Genomic DNA, 12,583 nt, shown 5'->3' with positions numbered 1-12,583 from the left:
GCATGCATTTCCACTACCGTCCATAAACAGACTCAATCAAACCGAGCCTGCAACATTTTAATTTTTGTCGTGTAGAACGACCTGTGGAGTTTTCACTTTAATTTTCTATTTTATTTCTTTCATTATTGTTACTCTTTTCTGCATGTATGCATAACATTTTATATATGCTATGTGAGTGAACAAGCGAAGATCATGTGGTATGTTTATAGTGACGTACTTTAGTTATATCTCGATTGTTCTTGCATCCTCTTTTCTTCAATGATATTTACAAGATTTAAGACCGGATACTTTTTTAGACGGATTCATTTCACGAGCCATTTTTCTGCCCAGTTACTTTTTCTTTGGAGGACCGAATTTAAGATATAAAATGCAGTTACTAAATCTCCTATATACAAATGTAATAACAGCAAAATGTATAATTATGCTTAGAAGTCCTGAACTGTGGCACTAACATACATGAGAAAGAGAAATGGGTCAAAGAAAGAACTTCGCGGAACACCAACAGTAACTGTTAACATAAAGGAAGATCAACTTTTCGTTCAGATGGGAAGGTAATATACGTCAAGAAATATAAAAACAATGTAATTTAAAAAGAAACTGTTGTTCTTTTCAATGTTATGTCAACGAAATCCAACAGCGAAAGTGTGATTAAAGCACCCTGCGTAAAAACGGGGAAAATAGGATCTATTACTTTGGACCTATGGAGACACAATTTTGACCAAATTTCTATAGACTAGAGTCGTAACTGCTTCCTCATGGAAGAGACTAACTATGCTATGAAAAAGAGTTGACCGGTTTTCGGCTAATGATGGTCATGCAGAATGAGCTGGGCTAATTCAGAATTCATGGCTAGGTCCATGACTAGGACTAGTCAGATACTTTGCATGTGAGAGTAACTATATTAGCGTGAGAGCTTACCCTATCCCATCGTTCAGTTGAACTTGAGAAATACACATTCAATAGTATTCGAATACAAGGAAAATACAACTTCTAATATTCCTGTAGCTACTGATATATGTGTGTGAAGAACTATTTGCTTATTATTTCGGGAAATAAATTCCAGAACTTCATAGTTACTTTATATCCACCTTGATAATATATATCTTTTAAAGATATGCATAGACATCGTTTAGTTTCATAAGTTTAACTCTTTTGTAGTTCAATCAAATGTAAAAGGTCACCAAACTGTGCCAAAGAAACTGTTTTCACATGCGGAGTTTTCAGTTAATAAAGGATAATTCTGCCAATACCATTATCTGACATTCAGTAATAGCATACATTTGCTCATAATCAATATTTGCCCTACTTTCACTGCAGGATCACAACAAGGATGGTACTAAAATTAAGAGTTTCACTAAAATGTGTTTTCTCATGTTTTATCAATTATCATCACAACAACATGTGCAACTGATGAAACGGATTTCAGAACACCTATTTTATGTAACATAATTATGTAATACGTCATTATATTGAAATGGGAATGTAGCGTATTTAGAAATTCTTGTACTTATTGCTCTAGAGAACATATTCAGCATTATATATTATAATACTGGCTTTTGGGACTTATCTCAAACAAAACTGTATATGGTCAACAGAGTTTTAAAGCTCTTTGAATTGATTGATACTGCATTTAACCGTTACATTGACAAATGTCAATAACAGGTTGGGACTTATACTCACAGTCAGTGTCTTTACCTTAGAGCAAGGTTAATATAACCATAGTAATAAATAAACTCATTATATTGTTAGTTTCAACACCATCAACGTCCATTCGATACATGGGAATAAACGAATAAAATAGGACGTCGCTTGTGTAATTTGATTTTCTTCTTCCTTCTAGTTTTTGTCAATTTTCGTCTTCTTCTTTTATGAACTAAAATTAATTTTGTCTTTTTATCACAGCCAATACACTGAATGAAAAACTGCAGTGTGTTTTGTTTCGAATCAAATACATTCTGAATCATTTCTTTAGGAATATTAAGTTTTAGAGACTTTGTTTTTCTTATTTTAGATTTCACTGACGCAATTACTGCATCTGGTTTTCCACTAGCTGTTATATTTGATACAAGAAGATTAATTTCTTTAAACTTCTTTTTACGCTTCCGTCTTCTTTTTGTTTTTAAATCCGATTTCCGTGCAACCCTTTTATCCGCTTTAGATTTTCTACGTTTCACTCTAACAAGCAGGTTGACATTGTTTACTTCAATTTGCTTTCCGTTTATCCTGTTGAAAAGCTTGAACTGGATGATGTTATCATCTGTAAAATTATCTGTAAAATAAGCGAGTATAATGTTTACGACTACTGTATAATACTTATAACTTTCTAACACACACTATTACAATAAATTTGGTTTTTTATAAAAAAAATCATTATCAAACAAGCATTATGGTAGCGCAATCTGAACGTCGTACTTTGAAATAATATATTAACTTAAGGTAAAGTACACCTGATATGTTTAATATGATAGTATATTCTTCTTTGCATTTGATATACGAGGATAATGATTTTTTTATATTTTTTTCGTGTTTCAAAACAATAACATTTCATTAAAACTAATCTGAGACTCCCAACGTTGGCGTGGAATTTTTCTATATGATCATTTACACCAAGTTTGGCCTAGAATGTACATATATATGACACTGGACACTGCAAAATGATGAAGGGAGTGAAAATAATAATTATATGTTAGAAAAAGGGAAAATAATACTGTTGATTTTCACCATTATTTCAAAAACGTTGCAACAGGTGACTCACGTTTGCAAAATGTTTTTTTTTACTTATTATATCTTGCAAAAGCTATAATGTCAGTATGTTTAATGACTGGTCACGGTACCCAAATTTATGGATTTTTTTAGAGAAAAAAAACGCTTAAAATGTTTGAACGAGTCGCTTAAATTCATTTACTATTTAATTCACCTATTCAGTTACCGTGGTCTTCGTAAATATATTTCTTTTTGGTAATTATAAATATATGCAAATGTTATCCAAGGTGGCTAGAATATGGAATACATACAACTTTGAAACCATTTTTATCTTACTCGTGTTTTTTTTTGTTCAAAATGTCTTTGTAATTTCAAAATATCTTGTCAATAAAACAGTGTCAAATATTTTGAACCGAACTTTTAAAACATTAAGACTTAGTGTTCATAATCAACAAATGTATGCATGGAATTTTTTTGGCATTAAACGAAAGCGACTAAATCCATATTGTATCCATAGTCCTTTTTGTAAAAAAAAAATGATATAGATGTTTTTGAGAAAAAAAAGAACAACAAAAACAAACGCTTATGTTTGTGGAACACAGAAATATCGAATTATTGATATCAAATATAAATAAAACTTTTACAAAGTTCCGTTTTAAGTGTAGGCTCATATACATCTGTCTTACAACAATACTAGAATACTTAATTAGCAATAATAAACTTCTGCAGAATTTAGTCCTAAGGTCCTTACTTGCCGTTTCTGTTTGTAAACACTGCCGCATGAAATAGTCAAATGCGGCAATTCGAGGTTAGTAATAATTTTACATAGCACCAAGTTTTGTTTATAATTAGATATTTATATTCACTTTATGTTTTGTATAGAAAGGAAAAACAAAAAGTTTTATTTTCGTAATATGATTTTGTAATGATATTAAAAGCGGTCATTTCAACGAGATTGTGCGCGCCATCTTACACCATTCATAAAGATAAAAACAAAATGATGATGTTGTTCGAAAACAACTTTCAAAATTTTCAAAAGAACATTAAATTATAGTAAAAACATTTTTTTCTGACGGTAAAGGTCAAATATGAATCAACACGCCTACATGTTTTTCCCAAAGGATTAAAGGATATACAAATGTATGAATGATATATCTGGAATTGTACTTTATCGAAAGGCGAAATGCAATGTATTGTGGGCGGGTCCGTTTCGCTGTTCTGTTCTATTTAAATGTTGAAGATTTTGATATCCAGACATTTATGTATACATCCTAATACTTACAGACGGCAATTATAAAAATATAAATGTAACAAATGAATGTTATATGTATGCGTTGGGACAGGTATACTTCATACAAATCATCCAATGATCCATGGATATGCAAAAAGTCCCAATGTTGTTTGTACCCATCCAAACACCGCACAAAATAGCAATTTCATTCTTAATCATTTTACAAAATAAAAACGTTGGAGCTTTAAAGCATCATGCCTCCAGATTTGGCTAAACAATAATCCTTTTTTTTCAAATTGAAGTTTGGTCATATTATGAACATTAGAATATTTTTGTTTCTAAAATATTTTAAAAGTTCCCAATCAAGAAAAAAAGATGACCGCGTCGGGAATCGAACCCCAGACCGCCGCGGCAATAAAGACATTTCCCGTCGTCGTAACCAATAGCGCTATAGCTGAAGCAGTGAATAATGATTTCAAAATATAGATATTTATAATCGAAACAGTTTACATGGAGTAAAAGCGTGACAAATGCTTTTCGATTTTCATCGTAAAAAGCAGTAAAAACTGCAAATTCTCATGTGTTTTCGTAATAATTAAGTTTCAAAGCCTTCTTAAGAAATATAGCATTTGTTTCAAGATATCTTAATTTTGTTGTTGTTGTTGTTTTCGAAGGATCTGGAGGTATGCCGCTTTAAGGCATGGCGTTCATAACTTGCTATAATAGCACTTATTATTTTTGTCCTTCGTGAAAAGCATATGGTATATTATATAATACATGTATATAGAATTATGAAAATGTATACACTCTGGTGTTGCAATTACATATTTCTTGATACACAATAAAAAATTTATTTTCAAGTTGAAATTGTGAACAAATGTAATGTTCATAAATTTCTGTTTGAATGATTGTGTTAAATAGCGCACACTTTATAATTACATGCACTACTTTGTCTCCAAATTTTGCTTTTCTTACCAGGTGGTTCGGAGTGATAGGAGGACACATCGGTTACTTTGTACTCAGTTTTTAGACGATCAGGATCGGGTTTGGACATGGATTTGTGTGTTGGCGTCGTATGGTATAGTCTAGGTGAGTCTGTTATTCCAAGATGGCGCAATATTTCTTGTTTGATCTTAGCCACGTGACGCAAAGGCTCGAGCTGGTGTGGACGAAGTTCTGCTCTTGGTGCAAATTGGTTTAGATCGTTAATACTTCCTAAGCAGTGTTGAAATAAAAGAAAGACAACTGTTGGTATCCCGACATCCATCCTGTAAATGAGATACATTTAATTACTTCAGTTGTTTAAAACAATCTATGATAATGTATTTAGTCAGTATGTTTAAAAATCAACATTATGGAAGATGGAAGGACATCTGCGCAATGGCAGAAACAGGTAAACATGTTTCGTTTAGAATCTCATATCTTGTAGACGACGAGAAACGTTTACGTGGTAATACACGTAGATATATTGTATTTGATATTATAATTATGCCCACTGGAAACTTCAGTCTGTGAAAAATTTAATCGTTTAAACCTAGACCACCTAGATTGGCGACTGGCAATTTATCCGTTGCAACACACTCTCCAACGACATCGTACTATATTATCTGTTCCATTTTATATATATGTAGCTAACATACTTTTTTTCAACAAGAGTCACGTAAAAATGTCAAGCAAAGGCTTATGAAGATTTGAATGCCATTTTATACACATTTGATTTCATAAAATGCATAATTATGTTTGAACCCATTGCTCATCTCTTCAGCACATTGGTATAGAATTAAGTATCGTTCATTATTCGATAATGTTTTTCTTTTTAAAATGAAATCAATAATACAATTTTAGGGGCCTCTGCGGCTGAGTTAAAGTTCCCGATTTCGAATGAGTTGCTTGTCAACGCATTTAGTTTTAAACCACACCTGGTTTGTAGAATTATTTCACAAAATTACCCAATAACAAACTCAGCCACTACTGCAGGTTTATACGAAAATAATTCCAATATTTATAAATCCAAGCAACTAGATTGGTTTAACCGAACCGTTTACATATTGGTGATCTCCTTATAATATTATGCCATTTTTTTGTATTCGTACGCATATAATGCTGAATAGAAATAGCAGTAATATTAAAAAAAATACGGCGGTAACTTGTTTATTGCTGAACAAAACATGTAAGTCTGAGCACATATTTTTTTAGTTATATCATTTCCAAAACGATGATCAATATTTTGAGTCAAAATCTGATAAAATTGTTTTTGAAACTTTTGTTGAGGCAAAGACATTACAAAAAGGTGAGGAGACATGGAATTTTAAGGATTAACTTATTTTTTATCTGGCGTTCATGCATGTGTAATCCCTACCTTTTAACACATACATTCAAAATAGTTTTACACTCGAAACAAAAACCCTATGACGATTAACTGATAGGGTATGCTTTATAAAGCATTTAGCTATAGCAATACGTGTAATATTTCGCAGTTATAATTAAGATGTGTTTAGGAACTAATGATTTAATTAATTTATTACACATCTAAACGCCTGTCTATATTTTATACTTCTGAATAAATATCAGTTAGTAAAACTCATGTGACTTATTCTGTATTACAACATTCTTGCACTACTAAACATGATTCTATAAATGGCATTAATATAATGGAATTGGGGTAGGATCTCTTATGTTGCAATCGTAGGGGTTACAGATAATATTGAGCCGTGCCATGAGAAAACCAACATAGTGGCTTTGCGACCAGCATGGATCCAGACCAGCCTGCGCATCCGCGCAGTCTGGTCAGGATCTATGCTGTTCGCTAACAGTTTTTCCAATTCCAATAGGCTTTAAAAGCGAACAGCATGGATCCTGACCAGACTGCGCGGATGCGCAGGCTGGTCTGGATCCATGCTGGTCGCACACCCACTATGTTGGTTTTCTCATGGCACGGCTCATATGTTTTCGTATATAACTTGTTTGCTATTGATTGATATATCAGTTGCTGCGGATCATGTTAGAACTTATTCCGTAGGTTAAACATATCATCAGTTTATTATTATCGTGTTCTAATATGCTTTTCTCTGTTAAAACACTCTTACGTTATAAAATTAATACGGCCAGGGGAATGACCTTTTCTGCGGGGAAAATTGCAGCATGAATTTATATGTGAGCGAGCGACATTATTACCAATGAAATTAGCTTCATTTATATAAATCTTTAAACTATTCCTTATCTTGTGACACCATGGTAACTAAGCAGTCCGTTTTGTGCAATGACACTAAAAAATGAAAATACGCATCATACGACTACATCTAAAACACAATTATTCCCTATATTACCATACTATCAAATCAAAATAAAAGCGTTCCGTTTTGGCCAATTCAATATATTAAAATCAGTCACTTAGCATGCAATAACACTACATGTAAAAATAGGTGTACACGTAATAACAGAAATTCCACCTGTGATTCCTGACAGAAGGTAACTATTACAACAATTTCACATAATATTTCCTGAATGAGATTAGGCAGTGTGGCAAATACGTCAGCAATTGAATGTTATACAAACAACACTTCCTAGCACTGTAACTTGTTCATTTTATTCTATCATAATTTTTATTGAAATCTAGATTTTCTCCTGCTTTCTGCTGGATATAAAAGATATATTTTGTTCTTAGCTAGTCAGTGGCATGGTTTTCCCGTTAGAATAAAAATATTCCTATGGAAACATCATTTCAAACTTTGATTTATGATACTTAGCATAAATAATGCATTCTTAATCTCTTACTCAACGTGATTACCTTGCATAATGTATTCTTGCAAATAAACTACAACAAATTGATACATTATGTAATAAATCAAAGCTTACAAAATAGTAAAAATGTCAGCATACATTTAAAATCAAAGCCATTAGTTTTTCAGAAATAAAGCTTGCGTTCATTATATAAGAGGGCCTCGTGCTCTGTGTACCGTTCCATATCAATACATTTTGGACAATTGGCAGGCATAGTATTTTATACAATGGAAATTTACACAAATAGACAGTACCTGTTATCTTACAGAAATAAACATAAATACTCTTCGATTAAAAGTGTTTGCTTACATATGTGCTGATGCAAAATATCGTGTAAACATTGCAGTAATATTGCCTGTTACGACTATTCTTAAACTGTTACATGTCAAATAATGTAGACGAAAGTGTAAAAAATTCCCATGTAAAATTTGATTATCGAAAACAACCTCGTTATTCTATTATACGACGTTCTTCATTCCATTTAACAAAATACCGCAGGTTATCAAGTAGATAATTTTAACACGAGTCTCACAAAACATTATTCTGGCAGTAAACTGTATAATTATATTGTTAAATGTAACCTTTATTTCATGATACTGTGGATTATTTTATTATTCGACATATATTAGGTACAACTTAAAAAAAGAAACAAAAAACAACACATTTAAACAAAGATCATTTACACAAAATTATAAATATATGCATACATTTCGCAAACTATCGCATTGTAGCCGGTTAACATACCATAATTAATTAGAGATGTTTTAAAACAAACTTGATCAGAAAACAAATAAAAGATATATCAATAGAGAAATGGTGCTTCATTGAAGAAAAAAAACAGAAAATAATGTTTCATCTTATACAACATTCGATTTCTAAACATTAAAATATCCTAAAATGTAGTAAAAATAGAATTCGTATTATCTATAAAAATGACTTTTATTTTGTACAACATATTCATTGACAATAATTATATTTTGTTATATTTACCTTCCACTGTGATCGCGTAGAAATATTGTTACATTCCAGTTGTAATAACATAAGTTTTACATTAATTTAAAACTTCGGAAATATTCCAGAACATTCTGTTCATAACTGCAGTTCGAATATGAGATCATGCCGTTTTTATACATTGTATGATTAATTCTAAAAAGTCTAATGACCTGTTCGCGCATGCCCATCGTCTCATAGTATCATTAATGCATTCGACTGGCAATGCTTTGAAATTAAACCCGGAACAAGATAGAATAAAACGCATTCCGCGAACTGTTTCACTCTTGTCGCAGAATCATCTAGAATATTGGTAAATCGTCTGATACATGGATATAAGTAAACATATCTGATTTAACGTGTTCCAAACAAACGTACACACATATGCCACCCGCTCTGAGATATAAAAAAGACACACAGTTTCCACAGTAAGAAAATGCAAATGTAAATGCTGAGCATTTCAAACATAATGCTGTTAGTCATGTTTGCAACAACACGTGAATCACAGGAGATGAGTTCTTTTACGCATCATACAGACCCCACGAACGCTGTCAAAATAACCATCTCAGTAATAATTAAGGATGAAATAAAAACCAAAACAACAAAACCTGCGGACAATAAAAACAAACTGCTGGTAATTTGTATAAATCTAGCAATTGTGCAAAAAATAATACGTAGTATCGTTTGGAAATGTCACTCTTTCGTCCTGATCGTAGAAAGTATTTTATAAATAAACCAACAACAAATAAATAAATATTCATCTGCGTGATCAAATAAATTAGTCAGATTCATTTTCTTTGATGCCTTTTAAGCATTCAAAAAATAATATTTGACTCTGTTAGAAGGATTAGCTAGTTGCATAATGGCAGTATATTACTAGGCAAAAACATATCTGAAAATGCCATTATCAGAAAATAAAAGACTGCTTGACGAAAACTCATATTTCATTTTGTGATTGTAAAACAGGTTCAGACGTTCAACGAAAGCGTGAAAAATAGATTAAACGATATAAATACTATGACTTTGTTGAAATTGGCCGTCAAATTATAAGAAAACTTAAACATCTAAAAATTGCCAAACTCGTTTCAGAAAGTCATATACAACTCGAGTTTGTATACCCTGATTCGTCCAAAACGCATTGCAAAATTGTTTTGGTATGTGTATGACATTTTCGGACGAACTAGCTGACATTAGGTCACACAGTGTATTACAAACACTTTTATCTTACTTTCAAAATTCCGAATCTTCAAATCTCAGAGGTAAGGTGAAGTAAATTATAAAATTTAAAAATAAAAATTGGCAGGATAGGTAGAAATATTTCTGTTTCTGTTTTCGAGTTTTAATTTTGTCTAAGAGAAACAAAGTAAGGGTAAGAGAGAAATATTTTGAGGGCAGTTTAGGATGTAGTCTCATTATCTATCATGTAGACTTGTTTGCGATTTCTCGATTTTGATTGCGTCATTTACATCTCAAGTTCTTTGACAAAATTGTTAAATGACAGAGATAATTTGGCTTTAGATGTGTAAGAATTAAAAATAATATCTGGTTCCTTTTAGATCACGGAGTGCATCTCAGTTTTACTTTTAAGTCGGTGCTAAGAGGTGTTGCACATTTCATTCTCCTTCATACACAGTAAAATCGAGTCTACTTCTAGGTTGCTTGGTTGCGTTCTATGCTTCAAAAGGATCTTTTGACAGATCTTATAGTTTAAAGTCACTTACATTTTTTTCTCTTCAAAAATGGCTAGAAAAAACGAGCAACTATTTTAATAGTCAAATATCAAGTTTAAGGATCGCTGAATTTTAATGAAGGGAAAACATATTTCACGTTATCCATGTACGTTTATTCTATGGTCATAATTGTGTACGAAGTACATATTATTACGAGATGAGATCGTAAGTGAAATTATTTACAAAAACTAGGAAAGACCGTCTCATTATTGAGAGAAACTATTTAGCACCCTAACTAAATTGTGGGAAATGTGCTATTGTTATGTTTTTGGTACAAGTATCAAGGTTAAGATGATATCTGAAATTGCCTTTGGATTCAGTGTTGTTATAAATTCTGGTCCTATGAGATCATGAAGTCCGCTCAATGTTTATTGGTAATAGAGTTCCGCTTAAGCCGGTGTTAGGGGTCGTGAGGGGCATTGCACTTTCCACTTGTGGGCAGACTCAATCAATCCGTGTCTATTATTATTTTGCTTGGTTGCATTCTGTACTTTCAGGATTTTCTTACAGATTTTGGATAAAGCTTTTACATTTGATTTTGAATTATCCTTAGTTTACGACTGACAAATTGAATCAGGTAATAATGATGTATTACAATACACACAGAAAGATCCCTTTCTTCACAATAAACTAGATAAAATGTTATAACTCTACTTTTGATTTGTTCAATGTGTTGATAAAAAACATTTTTTCTGATCACGAAATGTAGGTGTAAACTTTTGGCTCAAATAAAAATGCTTATTTGTTTTTAAACGGTTACAGTAAATCTATACGAAATTGGTGCTGGAAAGATAATGAAAGCTGCATACTGAAAAAAAAAAACTTGTGATACATAAAAAAGTTTTTAGGTTTCAAAGCAGAGAGTAAGAGATTGGCATAAGGAGAATGCTATAAAGAAAGAAATACATTACGAGCCGTGTTAAACGTTATAATGAACATCTTATCAATGTCGCGCTTGAATATTGGTAACAGTTTCTCTTTAATCAAATTACCTTATGGAAATTTAATGTGAGAAAATAAACAAGAAATAATTATTAATTGTCTGATTACCAATTTTTGCATAATCCTAAAATACGACTTATAAAGTGAAGCGTGACATTCAGTAATAGCTTATACCCTTATTACAGACAATATGATCATGATAATACAAAAACATATGCGTGGGCTGCCGGTTTATAACAAAATCGTTGTTTTCCAAATAAGTGAGAAGTCATAAAAGGGAATTAAATACTACTTGTTAATGTTACAAAAACTGCAAAGTATGTAATTGCGCCTAGGCAATAACCTATTATGTTTAATAGCATCGTTGCTGCAGACATAATACTATAAAATATATGCGTGGGGTGTACTTTAACATCAAGAAATCATCAAGAAATCGTAATTAATGTGCAGTCAGAAGGGAATAAAACATAAATTCTGCTGGTGCAGAAATGTGAATTATATAATTCTATGTAATTGTGCCGAGTCAACAATTAACTAGATACATTATACGTGTATGGGGAAAATTTTTTTAAAAAATTAGTCGCTTCTTTTTTGACAAATATTTCCATCTGTTCCATAAACAATTTATATCCTTCTTACGAACAAACATTGTCTGGCAAGATGTTCACTACTCTAACTAAAATTATGATTTACAAAGTCAGGTTATCAACGAGTTTAAAATACGTAAACAATGGTGACATGATGACGTCAAATATTTAAATGCATTGACGTTGTCGACTACAATTGCAGTTGTTTATACTATATCGTATACATGTTATAATAATCCGGCTAAATGGCTGAACTAAATGAAATAAAAACTAGTTATTTTCATTTCAGATAATTTTTGACACTACAATAACGGCTTGTTTACCGCCGTATGAATACATCTGCGGATGTCTCTACATTATATTCTGGTACTTATAATATACGTAAATGTTGAGTTTTGCTCAACCTGGGGCTAGAGGGTGTGGAAGGTAGCTAGCGTTCATGAACTGGCTCAAATTGCAACATTTTCATTTATGTCGTGTTGGGCAACCTGTGGTTTTTCACTTTTTTATTCTAAACATACATAAATACTGGTAACACATAGCCATACCCTTAAAGTGTGATCAGGAGAAAAATGCAGCATACTAACAGCAGTTGTGCACGGAAAAGTGAACATTCTGTA

At 31.9% G+C, this 12,583-nt stretch overlaps 1 protein-coding gene across 2 annotated transcripts; it reads right to left on the bottom strand.

The window, feature by feature from the left end:
- Window positions 1-1,360: 1,360 nt before the first annotated feature.
- Window positions 1,361-9,221, bottom strand: LOC123531361 (uncharacterized). Of its 2 annotated transcripts, none has more exons than XM_045312223.2 (3): window positions 8,878-9,221; window positions 4,910-5,202; window positions 1,361-2,269 (listed from the first exon to the last, which is right to left on the bottom strand). In XM_045312223.2, exons 1-3 carry the CDS (start codon window positions 8,970-8,972, stop codon window positions 1,761-1,763), a joined length of 897 nt encoding a protein of 298 aa, XP_045168158.1. In that variant the 5' UTR covers window positions 8,973-9,221; the 3' UTR covers window positions 1,361-1,760. The 2 variants fall into 2 exon arrangements, with proteins under 2 accessions (XP_045168158.1, XP_045168159.1); XM_045312224.2 differs by having other exon boundaries at window positions 8,705-9,215.
- Window positions 9,222-12,583: the final 3,362 nt, after the last annotated feature.

This window comes from Mercenaria mercenaria, chromosome 11, assembly GCF_021730395.1.
Source record: "Mercenaria mercenaria strain notata chromosome 11, MADL_Memer_1, whole genome shotgun sequence".
Taxonomy (NCBI): domain Eukaryota; kingdom Metazoa; phylum Mollusca; class Bivalvia; order Venerida; family Veneridae; genus Mercenaria; species Mercenaria mercenaria.
Note: the sequence above shows the minus strand (reverse complement) of the source record. Positions and strands in the feature narration are given on the sequence as shown.

Excerpts from the sequence above, each read along its gene's own strand:
- LOC123531361 (XM_045312223.2), bottom strand. The coding sequence starts at position 8,972 with ATGCGTTTTATTCTATCTTGTTCCGGGTTTAATTTCAAAGCATTGCCA. Across the intron at positions 5,203-8,877 it reads CGATGGGCATGCGCGAACAG|GATGGATGTCGGGATACCAA; the intron begins GTCATTAGACTT and ends TCTCATTTACAG. Across the intron at positions 2,270-4,909 it reads CTATCACTCCGAACCACCTG|ATAATTTTACAGATGATAAC; the intron begins GTAAGAAAAGCA and ends CTTATTTTACAG.